The 25,219-nt window shown below is 35.0% G+C and overlaps 1 protein-coding gene across 1 annotated transcript; it reads right to left on the bottom strand.

Moving 5' to 3' along the window:
• Positions 1–24,531, bottom strand: LOC141289460 (casein kinase II subunit alpha). The gene is made up of 14 exons (XM_073821561.1): positions 24,453–24,531; positions 16,808–16,878; positions 10,338–10,468; positions 8,187–8,298; positions 6,181–6,282; positions 5,993–6,043; positions 5,828–5,887; positions 5,351–5,434; positions 5,012–5,122; positions 4,728–4,829; positions 2,102–2,202; positions 1,851–1,999; positions 376–465; positions 1–293 (listed from the first exon to the last, which is right to left on the bottom strand). The coding sequence occupies exons 3-14, from the start codon at positions 10,436–10,438 to the stop codon at positions 175–177; spliced, it is 1,182 nt and encodes a 393-aa protein (XP_073677662.1). The 5' UTR covers positions 10,439–10,468; positions 16,808–16,878; positions 24,453–24,531; the 3' UTR covers positions 1–174.
• Positions 24,532–25,219: the final 688 nt, after the last annotated feature.

The raw sequence follows: 25,219 nt of genomic DNA on the forward strand, positions 1-25,219 counted from the left end.
AACAACTGTCTTGCTGTGTGTCCGAGCTTCAATATATAATTATTGTATGGAAAAAAAGAAAAGAAAAAAAAAAAAAAAAAAAAAAAAGAAGAAACCTAATTTAGTCTCTCTTTTGCTTGTTAACACTCAACATAAAAATGTGGCCGAGGGCAGAGAGAGCGTGAGTGAGTCTGTTCAGGGCTGGGCACCAGTGGCTGCAGGAACCTGTGTGGCAAGAGCACTGGGAGAGGAGATGACAGGAGAACCTGCGATGTTGGCCATCGGCTGGGACGAGGACATGGATGTAACACCTCCTACAGGCAAACAGACACAATGGTTTGTCAGAATTTGTGCAATCTACCAAATGTAAATTCATTTAGAAAGCACGTGACTGACCTGTGATCATACTGGACGTGCTGACTGGAGTGGAGCCAGTGGACAGTCCTGAAGTGGAGCCCATTCTCGCCTGATCCTTCACAATAGGATCTGACATGAGACATGAACACAGCGATGAAATTAAAATTGCACATTGAGGAATAATCAGTACAGTACAAACTTAATTTTAAAAGAGCTTCCACATGGCAACTACTTCAGTTTCTATTGAAAGATGGTGCACATCTAGGACCCTATGAATTCTGTGATATAAAAAAGTGAATGGAATCACGGAATCAAATCATAAAAATGGAATTCCCAGTAAAACCGAGAATGTCACACAAGAAAGCTCATTAAATAGCATATCACCATTTAATTTTAAATTAAATCTCAACATATCATATATATATATAAACTTAGAAGTCTGATAATTTGGTTTGTCTTGAAAAAATTGTGACAAATACACTACCAGTCAAAAGTTTTTGAACAGTAAGATTCTAATGTTTTTTAAAGACCCTTCTGCTCACCAAGTTTCATTTATTTGATCCAAAAAACAGCAAAATTGTAAAATATTTTTACTATTTAATATAACTGTTTTCTATTTGAATGTTTTTAGCATCATTACTCCAGTCACAAAAAAAAAAAAAAAAAAAAAAAAAATTATATATATATATATATATATAATTTTAAAATAATGTTGAAAACAGATAAGATTTTTTTTTCAGGTTTATTTGAATAGAAAGTTCAGAAGAACAGCATTTATCTAATATAGAAATCTTGTGTAAAATTATAAAATGTCTTTATTATCATTGCTTTTTATTATTAGTACCTTGTCTTTATTATTTCTTTACCAAAAAATATAGATAAATTCTGATATTCAGATAAATACTGATCTGTGGATCTTTCAATTCAGCAAAGAATCCTGAAAACATGTACTCAACTGTTACTTAATGTTAAATACTGATAATAAAAATAAAAATGTTCTTTAAAACATGGAAGATCACATTTTTTTTTGCATTTTTAAATACTCTGATGAGTAGCCCTTTGCTTGCCAAAGGAAGTGTCAAATTTAAATTTTATTACATTTTAAAAATATTAAATTGTTAATGATTTATGCCTTCATTTATTTTATTTTTTTTATTAAATCATGAATACAGAACCATTTAAATAGATAGCAAGGGATTTATGAATAAAAAAATATTTCACAGGGCCCTATAAAAATTGCAATTAATTATTAAATTTAAGTTTCATGAATTCATCTCATTAGATATTTTATTATTATTAAGATGACTTCGGAAACAAATAAAGGACCTACAACACTTAACCACTTAAACAATTCTGAAAAATGTGAAAAATGTGGAAAAATATAAAAATATATTTCAAACATCAGGATATGCTGTACAAGAATGCACAAACACTATTCTATAAAATAAATTATGATTTAGACCACAGTAATGTTCACGTTTATATACATAAAACAGCAGAAAGCAGACACTCACAGAAATATGGGTGCTCCATGGCCTCACGCGCGGTGAGACGAGCTTGGTGGTCGTAGCGCAACAGTTTGTCCAAGAAGTCCAAAGCTTCAGTACTGACCAGGTGCTGGTTCTCACTGTGGACGAACCGTTCCCACCTTTTCCGAGAATGTCTTGAGAAAGAGGACGAATGAAAGAGAGATAGATATAAAAAGTTATGCAAGTTATGTGCAATTAAGAAGTATTACATGCATAAAACCGTTCTCTCAACGAACCTTCCCAAAATGTCGTTGAACCGTGGGTCGAGCTCAATGTTGTATTTGTCGATGTAGTCGTAGAGGTCCTCTGTGCCCAGAACTTTGGCAATCCGTACAAGCTGGAAAAAGAGACAGAACTGGTTAAAAACAGCAGAGGGCAGCAGCCACCAAATGAAAGACCCAACCAGCTGAATGAAGCGCTGCAGTTGTGATGTATTTTTGTAGGCCAAGCCAGAAATTAGCATCATCCTGCTTCCCCTTCACAAAAATCCAATAGGATCTTTCCATTGGATTACTGCAGAAAGTTCCTCATGATAATCTTCACAAATGAATAACTTTTTATGAACTCTGACGCCTAAATACAATCAGCATAAGTAAGAAAGCTAAAGAACTACACTATGGTCGCATAAATTAAGTCAGAATTGCGAGACAAAAAAGTAGTTAACATTTAGCAATTCTGTTTCAGAATTGTTCTCAGAATTGCATGAAATAAAGTCAGAATTCAGATTTTTTTCTCAGAACTGCATGATATAAACTCACAATTGCGAGGAAAGGAGTTAGAATTGCGAGAGAAGTTAATATTTCACAATTGTTAGATAAAAACTTAGTTTATATTATTTTGCAATTCTTTTTGTCTCAGAATTATGAAATAAACTCACAACTACGAGTTAAAGTCAGAATTGCGTGAAAACTCACAATTGAAGTTAAAGTCAGAATTACGTGATATAAACAATTGCAAGAAAAAAGTCAGAATTGTGATAAAATGTAGTTAATGTTCAGCAATTCTGTTTTTCTTGCAATTATTTTTTTCCTCAGTTATCAAGTCAGAATTCTGACTTTTTTCTCAGAATAACGTGATATAAACTAACAATTGCAAGAAATAAAGTCAGAATTGTGAAATTAATACTTAGTTTATATTATTTTGCGATTATTTTTTTCTCAGAATAGTGTGACACAAACTTGCAATTCAGATTTTGTGTCTCAGAATTGTGACAAATTTGCAACTACGAGTTATAGTTAGAATTGCGTGAAAACCTCACAATTGCAAGTTATAAAAGTCAGAATTTTGACTTTTTTCTTAGAATTCCATGATATAAACTCACAATTGCAAGAAATAAAGTCAATTGTAAAGTAAAAACTTATTTAATATTTCACAATTGCAAGTTAGTCAGAATTCTGACTTTTTCTCAGAACTACGTAATATAATCTCACAATTGCGAGAAAGGAAGTCAGAATTGCGAGATAACTTGATGCATGATACAAAAATCGCAGTTCTGATTTTGTCACAGAATAGCGTGAAAAACTTGCATTTGCGAGAAATAAAGTCAGAGTTCTGAATTGCGAGTTTATATGATGAATCTGATTTTTTTTTCCTCAGAATTATAAGATATAAAGTCCAGTTTTGAGGGGGACAACAAAAAGACTGATATGTTCCCAAAACTGACTTTATATCCCACAATTCTGACTGCACTTAGAAAATCAGAATTGTGCATTTATATTGAATTATGACTATTATATTATACAATTGTGTCTGATCACACAACCCTGAGAAATGAGTAATATACACTTGTAAGTTACAAAGTCAGAATTGCAAGATATCAATTATGCAAATCTGACTATATGCTACAATCCCTCACGCTCCCTAAGGTCACAAAACTCTGGACTTTTAGTAGTACCTAGGATAGCAAAGTCCACTAAAGGAGGGAGAGCCTTTTCTCATTTGGCTCCCAAACTCTGGAATAGCCTTCCTGATAACGTTCGGGGTTCAGACACACTTTCTATGTTTAAATCTAGATTAAAGACTCATCTCTTTAGCCAAGCATTCGCATAATGTATCTCATAACGTTGTAATTCAGTTACATCTTATCAAATGCACATTAATATTTCCATCCCGTGGTAACTAGGATTTACACAAGATTCAGTCTGGATTCACAAGATTCAGTCTGGATTCAGAAGAAGAGATGATGCATTGCACACCCCTCAGAGGACCGCCGATGATGCCAGCCTTGAAACAACATACAGCACTACATAATTTTCCTACAAGTTTGATTACAGCACATAATCATTGCAATTAGTGTTCATCATCTGTTTGATTACAGTTACTGATTTTAACATTTATATCATATGTACATCGACTTAACATACAGTAGTCACCACTAATAAGCTACTAAATATATTGTAGTAGCCTAAACTTTTGTACAGCTGCTTTGCAACGATTTGTATTGTGAAAAGCGCTATACAAATAAACTTGAATTGAATTATATAACTCACAATTGCGAGTTTTTATCTCACAATTCTGAGAAAAACAAAGTCAGAATTGTGAGATGTAAACTCACAATTGTGAGGAAAAAAACTGAATTGTGAGATAAAATTTCAATTACCTTTTTAAAATTTTTTATTCAGTGGCAGAAAATGGCATCCATACAAAACCAAATGACTTTGGGACCATAGAACTGTTATTGTATTGAAAGTACTGCACTTTTTATGAATTTAGCACACCAGTAAAGATTACTTTTATATGCGATGATTTGAGACCAATAAATTCTGATCTTACTTTTCAAAAGACTCAGCCACAAAATTAGTAACTCTACAATAGCTTGGCACCAATGAATATTTGAATAGGCCTAAAAGCAGTAGGTCTCACCTGATCATAGTTGTCGTGTCCATGGAAAAAAGGCTCTTTCCGGAAGATCATACTCGCCAACATGCAGCCTAAGCTCCACATGTCTAAACTGTAGTCATACATCTGTGGGACAAAAGCAACATGAGCTTCAAAAGAGCAGAAACCTTGCCAAACAACTTAATTGTTGCACTGCTTCTGTATGCGTACATGTTTATTCAACAGATGCTTGAACAGATGCAAACCAAACAACTCCTTAAAAAAAAATCTTCTGCATCCCTGCATCTAGTTTCTTGTGCGATTCTCACCTGATAGTCCACCAGCAGTTCAGGTCCTTTGAAATATCGAGACGCCACCCTAACGTTGTACTCCTGACTAGGGTGATAAAACTCCGCTAAGCCCCAGTCTATCAGACGAAGCTAAATGACAAAACAGACAAGAATAAAATTTGAATTTTGGACAATTAGGGAATTATTATATAAAAGTGCTTGACGTCAAAGAATCAAACAATGCTTCTCTTTTACTACACTACAGCAAACCCTGATTCTTGAATGGTTCATGTACATGAGCTCATCATTCAGCCAATCAGGCTTGCCGAGCGAGATGGCGTAACATAATGGCTGACGTGAGCAATGAGCAGGCAGTACCTTTCTGTGTTCGTGGTCGATCATTACGTTGTGTGGCTTCACATCTCTGTGCATAATTCCCATACTGTGGCAGTAATCCAAAGCCTGTGAGAGAGAGAGAGACACTCTTAAAACTAAACAAATGCTTGAGTTTAAACATCTAGTGACCAATAAATCATCTAGTGAAATAAAAAAAAATGATGAAATATTTTAATATTAATTAATTACTCATGTTCATGTCTTTCTTCCCACACCATCATATATGAAGTGTGTATCATCGGAGTAACTACTAACACTAAACAAAAACACAGAAAGTGGCCCAATAGGGTGACACTACATAGGGTTAAGATTGCTCATTGTTGGCTGATGAGGGGATAGTTTTAAACACATTTGAAAATACAGGAAAAAAATGGTATAAACAAAAAGAATATTTAGGTACTAAATAGGTATTTATGTTTAGACTTGTGATTATTTTGAATGATATCAGAAGGAACTTACCTTTAGGATCTCATACATGTAGAACCGAATGTCGTAGTCTGATAGCGTTTGATACAATTGCTGCATGACAGAATGACAGGATGATTTAGTTTGACTGAAAAATGTATTGTGTTACATTTAGTTAAGGTGGCAGAATTGATTTAGCAGGTATCAGAAGTGATTTACCTTAAAGTCTGTGTTGTTGACATGTTCAAAAACCAGAGCTGGGGTTCGAGACTTCAGGGAGAAAAGCAAGATACTTCAGTTAGAGACACAACTAAAGTACATGCATATAGCTTAACAAGTTTGACCTGCATTCTCAACAATATTTTTATATCCAACATCAAACATCATCTTTAAGAAAGCCAACTGACCACTGGATCCTTGACGATGTCTAGAAGTGTGATGATATTGGGGCCGCCTCTCAAATTTTCCAAAATTTTAATTTCCCGCTTAATTTTCTTCTTCTTTACTGGCTGCATATGGATAAAAAGACAAAAACGCAACAAAATCAGTAAAGACAATAACAAACAGCATTTGCAACTCATTTTATTTTCATAAAGTGACATTTCAGAATAGAATACTCAGTCGGAAATATTTACAATAAATAATTTTGATACTTAAGTATTTTTTGAAATAAAGATTTTTTTTTTATATTCTATAGATTTTAACTTAGTTTTCTTTCATTTACAATCTGTATATTTTCAAATTATTACATTTAAGGTGGAATATTAAAATAAGACAATATCAAGAGAATATTGTAATTTCTGTTTTAATTTATTTACACAACTAACCACTGGTTAATTCATTCAGGGTTCGTACAGATACTATAATATGAAATTCCGGGTTTCATGCACTGTTTTTCAAGAAAAAAAAAAGAGGAATAGATAAAAAAAAAAAGGCAAAAATAAAGGGATTTGTATGTTTGTATATTCTTACTTTTTTGTTTTGTTTTGTTTTGTTTTGATAACTCTTCTGCATTAATGGTTTGATGTTTTGTACAGTTTAAGAAAAAAAATTTATTTGTGAAAGACAATTTACTCTGAAATCCTGGTCTAAATCAAATGGTTCGAGACCCACATTCCGAAGTTCTGATCTAAATCAAGTGATTCGCTACTTTAAATAGCATATAATTTGATTTAAATCATTCAATTCGCTAAATGATTCACAAATCTGTTCCGATATGAAACAAATGATTAGCGATATGCCATCTGTTTGAAGAGCTTGGGCACAGTGAATTATTTTGCAACGCAATGGTTTAACAACTGATCCAGAGTTTCAAAAAGCTGTTTCACCCATCACTACGTCCTTTTTAAAATCATTACAAGCCATGTCGAAATTCGAAAATGAATGTTTTTTTTATTTGATCTGGTATTGCTAGTGAATCGCTTGAAATGAATGATCAAAGTCACAGGTTTGAATCAATCTGAACGATTCCAGCGTAAATCACCCATTGATTTAGTTTATCTGTTCCTCTTTTCGCATCTTCAGCAATGTTTACAAGACACTGTCAGTATTTCTACTCGATTGCTTTCTGACATTAACTGAAATAATGAAAATGTATGGTTTTCTGAACTCCGTGAATTTTGTGTGAAAAGATATGTGCTTTTTAACAAAATTAAACACTTATTTCATAGATACATTGTCTTTCAATAATTCAAGCACTTTTGAAGTACCTCTTTAGGAATATTGCTATTTTCAAGGGTTTTGAAATTTCAAAAAAATCTAATTTAAGTACTTCAAGCACTTTAAGCACCTTGTATGAACCCTTCGATAAAGGGTTTGAAAAGGAACGGCTTCAAGAAATGACAAGCCAGACTTGAACTTGCCACAAGCACAACTACATCGTTGCTCCATTCAGAGATTTTAAGAACGTAAATAAGCCCAATTTTGATTTCACATTGTCTTGCAGCACAGATGAATGTGACGCAACTACATCCAATCTGACTGCGTCTAGACTCAATCTGTGCGGCTTCATCCTTCGTGTCTCCAGGTAGGGGAAGTTCACTGCACACGACTGGCTACATTACAGGACAACGACGCTAATCTTCAAAACTATTTATCGCTTAGCTTGAAAAGAAGCTCTCAGCTCGTCGAGCGTTATCGCTAGAATCTAGAGCTTTCTCTGGTTAAGAAGAGAAGGGGGTGAGGAAAGAATTCGCCAGGCGCCCGTTCATCTGTACGCCAGCCAGCAGCTTCTGGTTTCGATACCATCCGCTGCCTTTCATAACGTAAACAGGCTTATCTCAGCAGGCGTTCTCGTCAACTACTCAGAAAATGAGAAGCTGGAGAGGACGTAAAGACTTCAGGTCTTCACCGTTCCACTGAACCCAACCTGACTTGACCGAGGGCTGGTCAGAATGCTGTTGAAGCTCCTCACCTTGAGTATTTTGACGACTACTTTCTCGTTGTTTGTGATGTTGATGGCTTCAAACACTTCGCTGTACTTTCCTCGGCCGAGTTTCCGCACCAGCTGGTAGTCATCTTGATTCCTGTTGACAAGACCGACAGCTGCTATTACAAGTGCAAATGAAACGCCAGTCCAGACAAATAAAGACATTAGCGCTGTAGCCCTGCAGAGAAATATTTCACACTACACTCTGTGATGCCTGCAAAGAATCCTGGGACTCCGAATTGATACCTGATATTTGTTTGTTAAACATGTAAAGCTTTCAAAATGGTGAATCAATTGCCATTTTTTGGCTATTACTGCAATTTTTTATTGAATTTTATAAAACCCTTAACGCACGTAACAATACAGTCAGAAGGCTTTTTAATCTACAAATCGCCATCATTTACCACAGATTCACTGTAGTAGCACTAACAGCATCATGGTATTGTGTTAAAAATGTGGGTATTTGTCAAATTTTATTATATTATTAAATTGGACAAGTATTAAATGTATTGCGAGAGGAGTTACAGTCGGTTTTTGTGTGTAAAATTACAGTATTTTTTGTAATACGTTATAGCGTTTATGCATTTATACTAAATTAATGTAGTCTACTGTTTTTCATACAAATACATAGAAAGCATATCACATTTTTACCATGGTATTGAGGTGCTATATTTGTGGTTTTAACTGTGATTATCATGATCTAAATGCATGCTACTATGAAAGACTGTTTAGTTCAAATGGTTAATAAAAAAAACCTCAAACAATCAGAATAATTTCATCATATAAAATATTAATATTAATGATTTTGATAATGAACAAATCTATATCTGCATCCTAACTCAAGCTACTTTCAAATGTGTATTTCTAAGAGACAAAATTTTTTTATATTATTATTAATATTATGAGGCAACACAACCCTGTTTTTTCATTTAAAACAATATTAAACATTAGAACACAACTAAAAAATTGTTTGTTTTTCTTATTATTTTTAATTAATTTTATTAAGGAAAAATGACTGGAAAAGTGTAAAAAAAAAACAAAAAAAAAACATGAAGAATGTGTCATATTCTGACTGTAAGGAGTTTAAAACCACAATTAAGCGTCTGGTTTTTACAACTTTTACATTGGAGCCTTTAAACCTGAAAGAAATAAAAATTTGACATTTGTGATAATGATCAATATCGACTGATATGAAAAAAAAAAACTGTGATAATTTGTCTATATCGCCAAGCCCCAATTGTACTGGTACAATAATATCTTTTTTAATTCTCCAATTAAATAAATTTGATTCATCAAAAGCATGTATAATTAATTGAAATCATGAAACTTACGATATTTAACAGCAATTTATTAAAAGTTTACCGAAAATTAAAATTAAGGCACTTTTTCGCAAATTCAGTTATATTTTTTTTTACCCAATTCTGTTTTCCATTTTAATGGTTTCATTAAATATTAATAATCAAAAGCATCTCTAATTAATTGATTTTATAAAAAATTTAATTTATTACCATGTTCCCAGAATTAGTTGACATTTTTCTGCTAAATAAATTCTTGTAAATAATTTTTCTGGTAAATATCTCTTTAAAAATAATGTGTTAATAAATTTATTAGTAGTAGTAGTAGTACTATGATTATTTTTAAGGAATATTTCTGTCACAGTTTCTTCAAGTTAAACAAAACTTTTATTTTGACGGGTTGCTGTGAAGACCTTTAAGTTTCTGTGTGTAAACGCTATATGATGACAGTTTTACTCAAAAGAAAACGTAAAATGCTCAGGAAGTGACTCTCAGAGCAGTTCTAGAGATCATGTTCATGTGTTCATGTACTTATATATTAATACAGTAATATTGTGAAATATTTTTCTAATTTACAGTAAGTGATTTATATTTTAATATATGCTAAAATGTAATTTATTCCTGTGATCCAAAGCTGAATTTTTAGCATCACTAATTTAGTTTTTTTATGGTTTTCTATGACTGTTGTAACCCTGTCATTTTTGTGATATTCAACTATCCAGCCTACATTTGTTCTCACATCCACAAAAAAAAAAAAAAAAAAAGATAATACATAAATAAATACATACATCACACCCCACATTGTCATCACATGCTGATCAAAATCAGTCCCATCACTCACCCCCACTCTACGACGTGAGATTCATAGTCCCAGTATTCCCGCGGTCTCTGTGTGTTGACGTCTGGATAAACGCGGGATCGACTCGTGACAGGGCCGGACATGATCTGAACGTGTGGCTGCTCCTGTCAGGGCTGTGAACACACAAAAACATGATCAATACAGGGACAGCACTATCAAGCTAATGTGCATCGATAAGATTGACTGAAATAAAAGGCTTGAGGCCTGAAATCTGTGGCCTCATTTGCACATGGACTTAGTAAAGCATTAAAGGAAAGACGAATCAACAACTGGGATGTTTGGCTTTACCGGCTCCCAGCCATGACACGGACCCCTGAATGATAAATTGGATTAAGGTCCTGAAACTCTGCCCACATAGAGGAAAGTTTTAATCTAGATGCAAGCAGACCGAGGAAGACTCGACCACAACAGTCGAAAAGGTGTCAGCACATTCTTTCAGGGTTGAAAACACACAAGATGGCTTAAAGGGAACTCCAGGTATAAAGAGTTGTATGGCTTAATGTTACATAAATGATGTATCTTACTGAAATATGTAACAGAAAACCTATGAAAGACATTATATTAACAAATCTCAGCGCAGATTTCTCTCGATATCCGAGGCTTTTAGACTTCTTTGGAGAAAATTGATGGTACGACATTTGGTTTGCAAAAATAGCAACAGGTAGAGGCAGTAGCTCACAGAGCACAACCATTTCAAGCCATAATGGCACCCCCCATAGTCCAAACTATGTATAAAACAACAGATTTTTTAAATGAAGCTTTCATGGGTTTTCTACGACATATTTTAGTAAGAGACATCATTTACGTTATATTAAGCGATACAAGTCTTAATAGCCTGGGTTCACTTTTTGTGTTTTTTTTTTATCTTTATTTGAATAATACTGGCTCTATACTCTTCATACAACAATGCAGAATGCTGAACATAACTGAAATGAGATCCAGGTGGTTACTGAATCTGTAACCAGTCTAGTTTCCAAGGTTACCTCCCAACCCTGCTTCCCTTTCACCTGCTGACCTACCTGATAAAGACTTTGTCATTGTATAGCAAAAATCATCAAGAGCACACTAGGACTTCTAGTAAGTTAGGTAATGAATAACAGCTATTGGGTTGTACGTGGTTGCTTACTAGTTTAACTGAAGTCTCAGGTCCATTTTTCACTGCCATTTTATTATCCATCAAGTGAAAATAAATTTTTAGTAAAAGCACAGTTCACAATTCAAAAGTTTACACACTTTGCAGAATCTGCAAAATGTTAATTATTCTATCAAAATAAGAGGGATCATACAAAAGGTTATTTTTTAATTTAGTACTGACCTGAAGAAGATATTTCCCATAAAAGAGGTTTACATATAGTCCACAAGAGAAAATAACAGTTGAATTTATAAAAATGACCCCGTTTAAAAGTTTACATACACTTGATTCTTAATACCATGTTGTTACCTGAATGATCCACAGATGTTTTTTTTTTTGTTTGTTTTAGTGATAGTTGTTCGTTGTTCGTCAATTACACTGACCTGAAGGATTTTTCTGAAGAACAGCGGGCAGTTTAACTGTTCAGGACAAAAAAAGGACTCATGAACAACTATAACTGTATGCACTAAATATTAGGAGCAATAAATAATTACGAATGGACCCTTCACACAGACAGTGATGATGCATTCCCATATTATAACATAATTATTGGACTGTTTTTAATCATCTGTTTGGACTCTCAAATCACCCTTTCACTGCAGAGTAGTGTTCAAAGTAAAGTAATGTTCAATTTCTCCAAATCTGTCCAAAGAAACAAAGTCCTCTACATCTTGGATGGCCTGAGGGTGAATAAATTTGAAGTGAGTGTAAAAAAAAAAAATAATAATAATAATAATAATATTTATACACAATAAAAAGATACCTTCCAAGTAGGCTTGCCACGATAGACGGTGTTGACGGTGTTACCGGTTTTAAGACGCAACACCGGTGACATCACTTCTCCACCGTGAACCGTCCCCACATTTTTTTTTTTAAAGTAGTATGCCTATTCGTTTTTTTATTAAATATTTATTTGAATTAAATGGAAAATATAATTATAAATAATTTACTTAAGATGAGAGCATGAACTATAATTAAAAACTGAACATAGCTACAATGCGACATATTTCATTTTTTTTTATTACGTGAGGAGAACGAGAGGAGTCGAATTTACAGAAAGAGAATGGCGGATGATTTAGTGTCAAAACGCAATGCAAAACGCCTGTTTGGCAATAAAGAGCTCTTTTCCTCGTTTTTTCTGCTTTTAAATCGCTTATAAATGCGTGCGTATTATGCTTTCACTTTCAGTTTTGCCGGTATTGGCAATTCGGCGTCAATTGTTTGAATGGACGACAACGAAACTACAAAAAAAAACTTTGAACCCAAAATATTTCCAAACAGGCGCTTTTGCATTGCGTTTTGACACTAAATCGTCCGCCATTCTCTTTCTGTAAATTCGACTCCTCTCGTTCTCCTCACGTGATAAATGAAATATGACGCATTGTAGCATAGTTTTTAATTATAGTGCATGCTCTCGTCTTCGTTCCTAGGAAACCCCCCACCCCCACGGTGATACCGGTATTACCGGTGTTGTCACATGTCAATTAACCTGTGGGGAAATTTCCTCATCGTCACAACCCTACTTCCAAGCAATACATTTCCTAAACTTATCTGTAGCCTCTTTACAGTAGAAAACACAGCAGCTCTGCCACATTAAAATATAAAAATTAGGGCTGTCAATCGATTAAAATTTTTAATCGCGATTAATCGCATGGTTGTCTTGAGTTAACTCGCGATTAATCGCACATTTTTATCTGTTCTAAATGTACCTTAAATTAACACTTTTTAAAGTTTTTAATACTCTAATCAACATTGGCATGGATGCTTTAAGCAAATATGTGCTTATTATCAGTGAAACCATACTTGACTAGACTAACTTGTTTCAAATGTCATAGATGTTTTTCAAATAACTTGTTCATGTCTATTAGACACATGAAAAAAAGAACATAGAAACACCAGGTTCCCATTACTTCTCTTTCTTTGCACTGAGCAATTTACTTACACAAGCCTGTTTACATTATTTGCAGGACAGGGCAGCTCACTTCTTCTGAACATGCAAAATCTACGTTTATTATTACATTTGTTTGCCTCTAGGTGCCCACATACTGTCATTTGATGCAGCCAAGTTCTCAACAAAACTGTTTCCATTGTTTTGATGTAATATTTCTGTTATCAGACAACCAAAGTAATATGAAATAATAACTGAAAAAAAAATCCTGAATTATGATCATGATTCAATCACTGAAAAGAATCATTTACCGGCATCTGGACATAAGTCACTATTCCCTGCATTATTATCGTTGTTTTTAACTTCCTGTTTGAATGCCTTCAGGATCCTTTGACTTTTTAGGTGTTTAGCCATTTAAAGTTATGTGATCCCAAAAACCTGCTTCTTTTATGTTTTAATGTATTGTTTTGGTTATAATGTACTGATTGGAGAGCCTGGTCTCATGCAAATGCGCACTAGCACGACTTTCTGTTTCTATTTGGCGTGCTATTAACAAGCTGAAATTAACTTTGGCGTACATATGATATGCAATTATGCATGTGTTTGACGTGCATTTAATACGCCGTTTTCGCGTGCATACTCGTATGTGGCTTTACGCATCAACCCCACAGCAACAATCCTAACGTAGCCCGACTCCGCTTGCATTCATTAAATATGGCAGAAGTGCCGGTGTACGCAAAAGGATAAAATACAGAAGTACCTGCGTACCGGCCCACTTCAAGCACTGGAATGAACATAACATCTGTTTTAACCGAAAGCGCTGCTCCACTGCCGCTCGCTGAACAGAGCAGACGCAGATATGAAGAGAGGGAGGTGCGCGCGCATTCATTGGGAGACCTCACGCACGTTCAGCAAAACCGAAGAGCCTCAGAAACTATATTGGGTTTGTCCAATTATGTGTTTATGTATTGTTGCTAGACACTTTTCGCTAGGTTGGCAGCACTGCATCCATTTCTTTAACTATGGGCTAGGTAGTGGGTCAAACAGAAATGCGCGCTGCGTTAATCGCGCGTTTATAAAATTAGTGCCGTTAAAATGAATTTGCGTTAACGCGCGATTAACGCGTTAATTTTGACAGCCCTAATAAAAATCAATCAATTTTACGACAGCTCTGAATGCGTCTTATCACATTTGAAAACAGGAACCTCTTGGTTTAATGAACAACTATTCTGATACAGTACTGGGATCGGTGCTGTAATGGAGACTGGCCTGCAGGACCCCAGCGTGATTAGATTTCATCTACGTCTGTTCTACTGTAATTTGCTTTAATTGGTTGAAAAGGAAACCAAATCATCCTTTTTCTACCCCAACTCCACTGTGAAGCTATACTGGAGACAATTTAGACCAGAATCTGCTTGAAAATTATACAGTTCCATCTCAGAAAAGTTATGTTTTTTAAACTCATCCCTTTAAAGGCTTCACAACTACACCTTCAGAAGGACATCTCTTGCTGTTTTAGGAAGGCATATTAAAGGGGACCTATTTTGCAAATATCACTTTTATAAGGCATTTGAACCTAGGAAGTGACTTAAACTGCAATTCATCTACTGGCCGCTAGAGACCGGCTCCAAAAGGGAGTCAATCCCATAGACTTACCATGGTAAAATGCCCAATCCTGAAGAATCCCGCCCACTATGAGCTTCAAAATTGCTCTTCAGAAACCTACGGGTGACGTCACAGACACTACGTCCATATTATTTACAGTCTATGGTTTGAACATAGTTGTGTGGCCACAGTGTGAGAAAACAACCAGCCCATAATGGTAAAAATCCACCCACTCATTTTTTTAATCATCCCAATAAATCAAACAGTCTGATCACAAAATTTTCAGATTTCTCCCTATGTATACGTCATTAGAAGGAGAAATCCAGCATATTTGTGATGATCTCTACCCTATTAGCATAGACACAGCCCTAAATGAGAAGCAGCAGTCTGCAATTACTGTTTTCTTGCTGTAGCTGCTAAAGACGTACAATGTTAGCGCCAAAGAGGCATTACAAATGTTGTGTTTTGGGATGCACCAACGAACATAGCAGTCTTCATAGATTCCCTCCATCTTTGTGTTTTATGCCCAACACTTTGTGCAAGAACTTCAGCTCCAGACAAAGTATCACATGTTTGTTTTCCAAATTGTCTTTCTGAAAGCATTTCTTGGGACTCTGTAAGGATAATCTTGCGAAAGCTACCATTGTCTCTGCCTGTTCACATTGATGCTGCCTTCACATGTTACCAAAATGATTGTAAATAGGAATGTGGTAGTTAAAAATTGCATATGAAAGCAATGTGAAGTCGACTGCTTGAACTTGCGTTCATAATCACAAGTTGGACTTATGAAGTTTGTGATAGCACGCAATTGCACCATGAGACCAGCTATGTCGTTATTTTTATTGTGTGTGCTCCCTGTCTGTATAATTTATAAATGCACATTAATCACGCACAGTAACATCAGATGACTGATTTTCAAACTGATTCTAGTTCGAACATATAAGGCTAAACACAGGCTGAAGACAGAGTTTCAGTGCGTAAGATTGGCTTTTGCTTTGTTTTTGCTAGCTCTTGAAGCTCTGCCCTCTTCTGAAAGGGGGGCCGGAAACACCAGGTCAATTGCATTTAAAGCGACAAACAAAAAAATAATGCGTTTTGGCTCATACCCTGAAAGTGTAAATTTTAAGAAGCTATAAAAAAAAATATCTGTCAGGTATTTTAAGCTAAAACTTAACATACACACTCTAAGGACATCAGGGACTTATTTCACATAATGTAAAAAGGGGCATAATAGGTCACCTTTAAGTTCAAATATAGCCAAAATAAAACATCACGGTCCATCCAGATGATTTTTAGCATGCCTTACGTAAATCCTGCTTGAGTAATGCATCAGATCAGAATCACATAAAACCATGAAATCATAAAAACACCAGCTAATTATGCATGGTTTCCCCTAAACCAATTAATCAACTAATCATTCAAGCATCTGGCTAATTCGTCTGTTTAAAATGTATGTACTTTTTCAAATCCTCCAACAAATCAAGCAAGGATGCTGGAAAACAAACACATCAATGCTAAATGGCATATATGGTAGTCTACAATCAGAAACAATGGATAATTTTGTTTCGCCAGATGGGATTTTGGTTTTGATCAACATTCCCAAGATTCCTGCCTCCCCCGTCGGCCACCTCAGAGGAGCACTGAACCTGATATCACATGATTCACAAAGCCTGTATTCACTTGCAGCTATTACTCGTATCGCAGACCAAAAAAATGACATGATCTAATCTACAGATGGACGAGGATCAAATATGTAGACGCACTTTAGCTCCTCAGCGTGTCAAATGAGGTTTCAAAGAACACAATGGACAGTTCACCCTGACTCACCTTAAACTGTACTTGTGGGCAGCCTTGGGGAATCTTGCTATGGTTTTACACGAGGGTGACGCTCCAAACACCTGCAAGGCAAAACAAATAACTTAAAGACTCGCCACTGACAGTATTTGATTCGCACAGATGTTTGTTTATTTGTTTGCATGAACAAAACCTGTTGTGTGCAGCCCAACCGGGCCACTGGCAAACTCGAAGCAACATTTGTGTTCAACACACCAAGTCAAAAACACATCCATAAACTTTTCTTAGGAACACGCCACTATTTTCCATCTGTATGTCAGAACTGAGCCAATCTCAATCACTAGTTCACAGAGAGAGATCAAAATGTAGAACAATGATCTCAGTAGGATGTGTTAGAGCAGCGGTTCCCAATTCCAGTCCTCGCGCCCCACCGCTCTGCACATTTTGCATGTATCTCTTAGTTAACACACCTGATTCAGATAACCAGCTCATTAGAAGTGAGGTCCGTGCAGGAACTGCGATCCGATTGACATGGTCCCTGCAAAGTGTTCATTGCTCCCTGCTCCCTAAGCGGGGAAAATCTGTTTACTATACTTCGAAAAATTCATTCACATATTTGCGCTACGCCACCGCATGTAGCGTCTTCACACACAGATGAAACTTACTAGAGAAGTGTGACATAAGTGCATCTGTAAATAAATGCATTTTAAATTTACGTCTCGCACGCTTTAATGACCTTCAAATGGAACACATACGCTCGCTTCGAACTAATGAATAATGGCGGAATATCCTGTGATGTCCACTTCGAAGGGCAGTAACGTTGGAATAGAACAAACGTCGGAAGCGATGCGTGAAACACAAAATGTGCAGAGCGGTGGGTTGCGAGGACTGGAATTGGGAACCGCTGTGTTAGAGTATCTGTAGAGTGTAAAACTTTAACTTAAGACCTGCATTAATAAAATTAATACCGTATAACCATAAGAATCTATACTGCATTTATGTAATAATATAAAGTAGTGGCCAAAATGATTAGAACACTAGTATTTTCACCAGCTTAAAAATGTTTTAAAGTCAGTTATTTCTGTCTTTTGCTATAGTGTCAGTAGGAAATATCAGTTTACTTTGACAAACATTCATTTTGCCATTAATTGTAATAATCCAGTGAGATTTTTGTTTGCACAAGGAGTCTGACAACAGCCAGTGCTCCACACAGAGATCTGATCTCATCATTATCCAGTCTGTCTGGAATGACATGTAGAAACCGAACAAACTGAGACCAGGGTTCCTGCAGATTTGAACAAGTGAAATTTAAGACTTTTTAAGACCTTTTTAATACCACCTTATATGAAATTTAAGACCTAAACCTGTAACGGAAATAGATATTATATTACATGCATACATGTAATATTTAATGTGTTTAATGTAAAAAGTAAACAAAATTTCATGGCTGTCATAAATTTAATACTATGATATACAGTGAACTTTTCATATCAGCAGATACTATTCCACACAAACTATCCCCATAAAAGTACCACTAGAAATATCTGATGTAAAAAACTTTTACTTTCGAAATGTATGCATTACCTTTGAAATTTATTTTATGAATTTATCAATAAATTCTAAATTGCTGTTAGCAGTGAGATGACATAATTTACACTGCAAAATTAAAAGTGAGATTAATGTTTTAAATACATTTATTGATTTATAAATATATACATTATAAATGTTGGGTGTGGAGGCATACTTTTAAACACACTAAACTACCAGCAGGTGGCGGTAAGTCACTTCATGAGCGAGTTATTTCAACTTATTCGACCAAACGCTGAATCATTGCAAAACGTTACTAGGAGAATGCTTCTGCTGCGATCCTTATTTGGAACTATTTTCGTTGGTGAAACAGAACAAAACAGTGAAAATATTTTGTCTAATATGTAAGTAACTTGACTAACTACTTGTTTATTGAGCTAAAATTAATGTAACATTTGTAATTGTGAGAATTTTCAGCAAAAAGCTCACTTGGTATATTACTGAACTATATCATATTATAAATAAACTATACATTTTAAATTTTTACCTCAGTGTGTTTCTTTAGAGTGCTATTACGCTCATTTGTTTTAAATTATGTCACAAATAGACCAGAAATACACTATCCATTATCAATTTCTGTTTACGTTGAATGTATTAAAATAGGAATCTTTCTTGCCTTTCGATGCTTCGCTAGTTGTTTTTGTCACTTCAGTTTTAATCAGGTGGTTTGTTCGGTCGGGCAAGTAAAAAAAAAAAAAACATTTTAAAAGTATCTCGAAGGCTGGCGGTCAGCTAGCTCGACCTATATTTATTATCATTATTGAGAACATTATATACAGAAAAAGGTAGTTTGACCTGTATTCTGCTACTGCGATTCTGTCTGAAGACGCAGTAACTTAAGCAGGGGGAGAAAAAAATCTACAGTTGTTAGCAACTGGCCTTAGCCAAGCCCTATATTCAGTTTTTTCAAGACAAGTAACGTTATCGCTAAACTTGCACTTCCCCATAGCTAAAAAGTTAAATCCATTTTACTTCTGTGGTACAATCCGAGAGAGACTCGCGCCAATAACAGAAAGCTGATTGGCTATTGCATGTTGGTCTCATTTGTAGTTTAAATACAGCAAATTATATTTGGAATAGTGAAATAAAGAACTACAACACCACGGAAACAACAAAAAGAGAATTTAAATGAGCATTAGAGGTAGCGTTACATGGACATCGGAAAAATAAGACCTGTGTAAAATTATTTAAGACCTAGAACAGCGAATTTAAGACTTTTTAAGGCCTAAAACTTTGATTTTTAAATTTAAGACTTTTTAAGACCCCGCGGGAACCCTGAAATCCAGAAGTCTCCAAAACACTTCAAGGAACCTACCTGCAAATCTACAGTACTGTAAAAATGCTTTAAAATGAAGATCAGGGCTCTAGACTAACTTTTTGCACTGGTTGCACTGGTGCGCCTAACTTTTTTTCTTAGGTGCACCAGCACAAAAGTTAGGTGCACCCAAATTTTCAACCGCATCACATTTTACACCGTAGTTTTACAAGTTCACTTTTTTTTTACTTTTTTATTTTATTTATTTTTTAATCCCTGTCCATATAGGCAATATTGACTTGTAAATGATTAACTAACAATCTGGTCAATATAAAGTTCTTTATTTGAAGCATATTTTTTCCCCCAGTACTTTACCCTACTTTGTGTAATAACGAAAACATTTCAGTGAAAAAATAAGTCCAAAACTCTCTATTTTAACATTTTGAACAATAGGGCTCTACAATTTTTTTTTTTTTTTTTGAAATTCTTGTTTTAATTTTTCTCATAATCAAATGAAAGCATAAACATTTATTTATTTTTAATCAAATGAAAAATAAACCTTTTTAATTTTTGGCAAACATATATATGATTTATAAATAGGAATATATAAACACCTACATTATACTGTACAAAAGTAATACATGACTAATATTGTTCTGTTTCATGTTAAACCGTACTTTTATTTTGACAGATTGCCGTGAAGTTTGTGTGTACAGTATGATATGATGCTTTCTCAAATGAAACGGTAAAAGTGACACAGTAGGTTTGGAGATTGAGTTTATCTGTTCATGTGAGATGCAAATGCCAAAAATTAGCGGGAGCGTCACGCGTGCTTCAGTAGCCTATACGCGTGTAGTTAAAAAAAAAATACACGTCTCCACCATTAATACATAGAGGCAAACGGAACATGCAGGATTCATTTTAAACGGTCTTTTTGCCTTTCAGTTTTCATAGACACTAGTCCATATCGCGATTTGAATTAAGTGACAGACCAACTTTTGATTTATCAATTCAGAAATCAACGTATTACGTGGCATTCCGCGCCATAGTAAATTCGGTTTTTATGAATGGAGTCCGCGATCCAGTCCGTGTTTTTGCGGAGGAGGCATTGTAAACGCTTGACAATGTAGAGACATCCTGACTGCATCACATGCATTTTCAAACGTACACACACGTACAGGAATATCTGGACCACGGCCAATCAGAGGGGGGGCAGGATCCGTCCTTCATCTCTGATTGGTTTAGACCACGATATGGGTCTAATGTGTGTCTGTTGTTGAGCAACAGGGAGACTTTAAGAGTGACGGAGTTTCGTTTTTTTTCCCCTCGAACGGCTGGTCGCACCGGTGCAACCTTTGATATTTTTTAGTCGCACCATTGAGAAATTAGGTCGCACTCTAGAGCCCTGAAGATGATGTCAAAAAGAATGTCATGAATAGGTTTTCTTTATCAATTAACTTTTAGTAATCCAATTAAAATCAACATTTGGTGTGAGCATGATTTGCCCTATAGGTGCACTTGCGCAGGTAGGTCTCTTGAAGCATCTTGGAGACGTTGCTCCAAATTGAGTGTTTGACTGATATTGTTTCTTCAGTGCAACAGACTTAGATAAATTGGCATTCACCAACGGATCCTCTGCAGTGAATGGGTGTCGTCAGAATGAGAGTCCAAACAGCTGATAAAAACATCTTTATAACTCACAAGTAACCCACACGACTCCAGTCCATCAATTAACATCTTGTGAAGCAGAAAGGTGCATGTCTATAAGAAACAAATCCATCATTAAAACTTTTTTTAATTCAAAGAAATACTGCTTTTAGCAAAAATACAAGTCCATAATCGATAAGTGAAAAAGTCCATCCTGTTGTGCTTTTATATCCAAATCCACTGACATATTTGTGACCCTGGACCAGTCATAGGGTCCATTTTTTACCTAAAAGCCAAATAAATGAGCTTTCCGTTAATGTATGGTTAGTTAGGATAGGACAATATTTAGCCAAGATACAAGTATTTTAATATCTTGAATCTGAGGGTGCAAAAAAATCTCAATTTTGAGAAAATCACCATTAAAGTTGTCTAAATGAAGTTCTTAGCAATGTGTATTACTAATGAAAAAATACGTCTTGATATATTTACGGCAGGAAATTTACAAAATATCTTCATGGAACATGACCTGTACTTAATATCCTAATGATTTTTGACATCTATAATTTTGAACCATAGACTGGTTTTGTGGCTCTGGGTCACAATTGTTGTTTTGGACTGTTTTCTTATTATGTGCATATTTCTGCCCTGATTCAGAGTTGGTTTTTTTTCACTTGAGAAAGCAATACTATGAACATAGGAAATGTATTTAAGCCAAAAGCAGTAATTAAAATGTACAAACATCTTGGCATTGGTTTTGTACAAACACGCAACTTTTCACTTCACCAGATGTTAACTGATGGACTGGAGCGGTGTGGATTACTTATGGATTATTGTGATGTTTTTATCAGCTGTTTGGACTCTCATTATGACAGCAACTATTCAATGCAGAGGACTCATTGGTGAGCAAGTGATGCTAAATTTCTCCAAATCTGTTTGATGAAGAAATAAATTTATCTACATCTTAGAAGGCCTAAAGGTGAGAATATTATCAAATTTTCAATTTTGGATGGACCATTGCTTTAAACCACAGCATAAATGTAATTTACCTGAATTTTAAAGACTATTTGTGAATCATGAACACTTCCGTGAAGTAAACAAATAAACACAAGATGACCGTAAACATGTTCTGTTCAAGTATACAAACAGTCAAGTTGCTTTTATTAAAAATTAAGTCTGATCTCCAATCTAAAAAATTTAGTTTGGTCGCATTTAGCATTAATTAAATATGCATATAACAGTATTTTCCAACCACTTGCCACTACGTAGATACTTTCTGGAGACCAACCCAAGCAAACAAACACCTGATAATCCTGATCATTTACTCACCCCCAATCATCCAAGATGTTGTTTTTTTCTTCAATCCAAAGAAAACATTCCAAGATTTTTCTTCAATGGTGCTCAACAGATTGAAGGTTAAAAATGCAGTTTCAGTGTAGCTCTACACAATCCCAGCGAAGAAATAAGGGTCTTATCTAGCAAAATGATCAGTTATTTTCAAAAAAACAAAAACATTCTGGTTTAATACAGTTTAATAGTGAGGAATAAGAGTCTTATCTAGCGAAACGATCGGTCATTTTCTTAAAAATATTTATACACTTTAACCACAAATGCTCGTCTTTCCTAGGTACGTCGAAAAACTCCCATCGCATTTCTCCTCCAACTTCAAAATCATCCTACATGGCTGCAGAAGTACTAACTCAGTGTTTATAAAGTGAATGTGCAAAGAAAACCAAATGCCCTTTACAAAAAAAGGTAAAACAGCGATGTAGGGCGATTTTGAAGTTGGAGTAGTAAATGAGATGGGATTTTTTCGACTTACCTAGGAAAGACGAGCATTTGTGGTTAAAATGTATAAATATTTTTTTAAGAAAATGACCGATCGTTTCGCTAGATAAGATGGGATCATTTAGAGCCCTTTGAAATTACAATTTTAACCTTCAATCCGATGAGCACCATTGAAGTCCACTATATGGAGAAAAATCCTGGAATGTTTTCCTCAAAAAACGTATTTCTTTGCAACTGAAAAAAAAAAAGACATGGATATCTTGGATGACATGGGGGTGAGTAAATTATCAGGAAATTTTTGTTCTGGAGGTGGAGTCATCCTTTAATGCAGGACGCGTCTGTTTACTTAGAAAACCAATGAATTTCCATTCGGACATTTTACACAAGACTGCATTCACCAAAACCAATTTCTAGCTTATGGAATATTTGAGAGAAAAATACATTCACCATTAAAACCTCAATGACTTTTTCATACCCTTGAATCACAACTTTTTATTTCCAAGTATTCCATCACTGTTGGAAATGTCTGTGAATTTTCCTAATAACACTAGACAGTCTCACTACTCTTAAAAAAACCAACAGAATAATACTTATTCTGCCAGGGGGGAAAAAAAAGTGTCCCATTACCAACAGTCTATATTTTGGGCAGCAGTTAGCTCACTCGTTTTTTTGTTGTTGTTGTTGTTGTTGTTGTTGTTTTGTAATTGGTTTCAGTGTCTTTATGTATTAACCCATCCAACCAGTTCACCACCATACAGAATTAAACCAGATACTGATAAATATATTTCAATACAAAACCTTTAACTTCATACAAAACATATATTTGGATGAAAAAAATAAAATACTTAAGCTCAATTAAATATCCACCAGTGAGCTTAAAACATAATTTACAGCCTCTTCACAAGAACCAAACAGGTTGTTAAACACCCTGAGCCTTTATGGAGGTTTCTACAGGTTTAGAATGGAATAAGAGGCTAAATGAATGAATAAAATCCAAAATCAGCCATGGAGCTCAAACCCTCATTCAGATCAGGATGTAGAGCATCAGTTAGAAGCTAAACTATCAGCTTGTCTAAATTGTACACACTCGTAAGCACTCAGCTAGTTTATTTCCAACTAAATCTACACTTAAGCACATACCCGGCAGCATTTAAGTATCAAACAATTAAAACCTCACCAAATCATCGAGTTTATCTTATATTTCATTAGCATATCTTCACGTTAGCCACAGCCATGCTAACGTTCCATCACCTACACAATAAACACATTTCTAAAAACACAAGAGGGCATTGTACGTTATATAAAACACCCTCCAATTCCTTATCATGATTTAAGGATAATATATATGTTAAAAGTTGATAGTGAATAACACAAAGTATTAATATAAAGGGCGGTTTGTATTACCTCTCAGCTCTGTGTTAATATGGCGGCGGCGAAGCTAGCGCGAGGAGACGCGACGCTCTTCCGGTCCTGCAGGGGGCGCGTAGCAGCGGCGCTCTCACTGATACTGGTTTCCGCTCAAACACGCTGGGTTTTCTGGTCCTCCCACTCTGTGCAAAGGCTTTTGAGTAATTTAGTTATATTGTGACCAAATTTCACATTCATAAAGTAAGTCTGTACATTAGTTCTGCAAAGCACTTATTTTATATTATATTATTACTCCTCCCTGACACTTTTTTATTTATTTCTGTTGGTGTTTTTTTTTCTTCTTGTTGATTTGTATTTGCATTTGAACTTAAGTACATGATTTTAAAGTTTATTAGATAAATAAAATAATAAATGAACTCTCTCTACACGTACACTACCAGTCAAAAGGTTTTTAATGTTTTTTTAAAGTCTCTTCTGCTCACCAAGCCTGCATTTATTTGATCCGAGGCACAACAAAAACAGTAAAATTCAGAAATATTTTTGCTATTTAAAATAGCTGTTTTCTATTTGAATATATTTTAAAATGTAATTTATTCCTGCGATTTCAAAGCTGAATTTTTAGCACCATTACTCCAGTCTCCAGTGTCACGATTCTTCAGAAATCATTCTAATATGCTGATTTGCTGCTCAAAAACATTTTTTTGTTTGTTGTATTATTATGTTGAAAACAGTTGAGTAGAATGTTTTTCAGGTTTCTTTGATGAATAGAAGGTTCAGAAGAACAGCATTTATCTGAAATATAA

The sequence above is a fragment of the Garra rufa genome, chromosome 17 (assembly GCF_049309525.1).
Source record: "Garra rufa chromosome 17, GarRuf1.0, whole genome shotgun sequence".
Taxonomy (NCBI): domain Eukaryota; kingdom Metazoa; phylum Chordata; class Actinopteri; order Cypriniformes; family Cyprinidae; genus Garra; species Garra rufa.

Coding starts and splice junctions, on each gene's coding strand:
- LOC141289460 (XM_073821561.1), bottom strand. CDS start 10,438: ATGTCCGGCCCTGTCACGAGTCGATCCCGCGTTTATCCAGACGTCAAC. Junction 6,283..8,186: donor TAGTCGTCAAAATACTCAAG/GTGAGGAGCTTC, acceptor ATCCATATGCAG/CCAGTAAAGAAGAAGAAAAT. Junction 5,888..5,992: donor TCAACAACACAGACTTTAAG/GTAAATCACTTC, acceptor TCTGTCATGCAG/CAATTGTATCAAACGCTATC.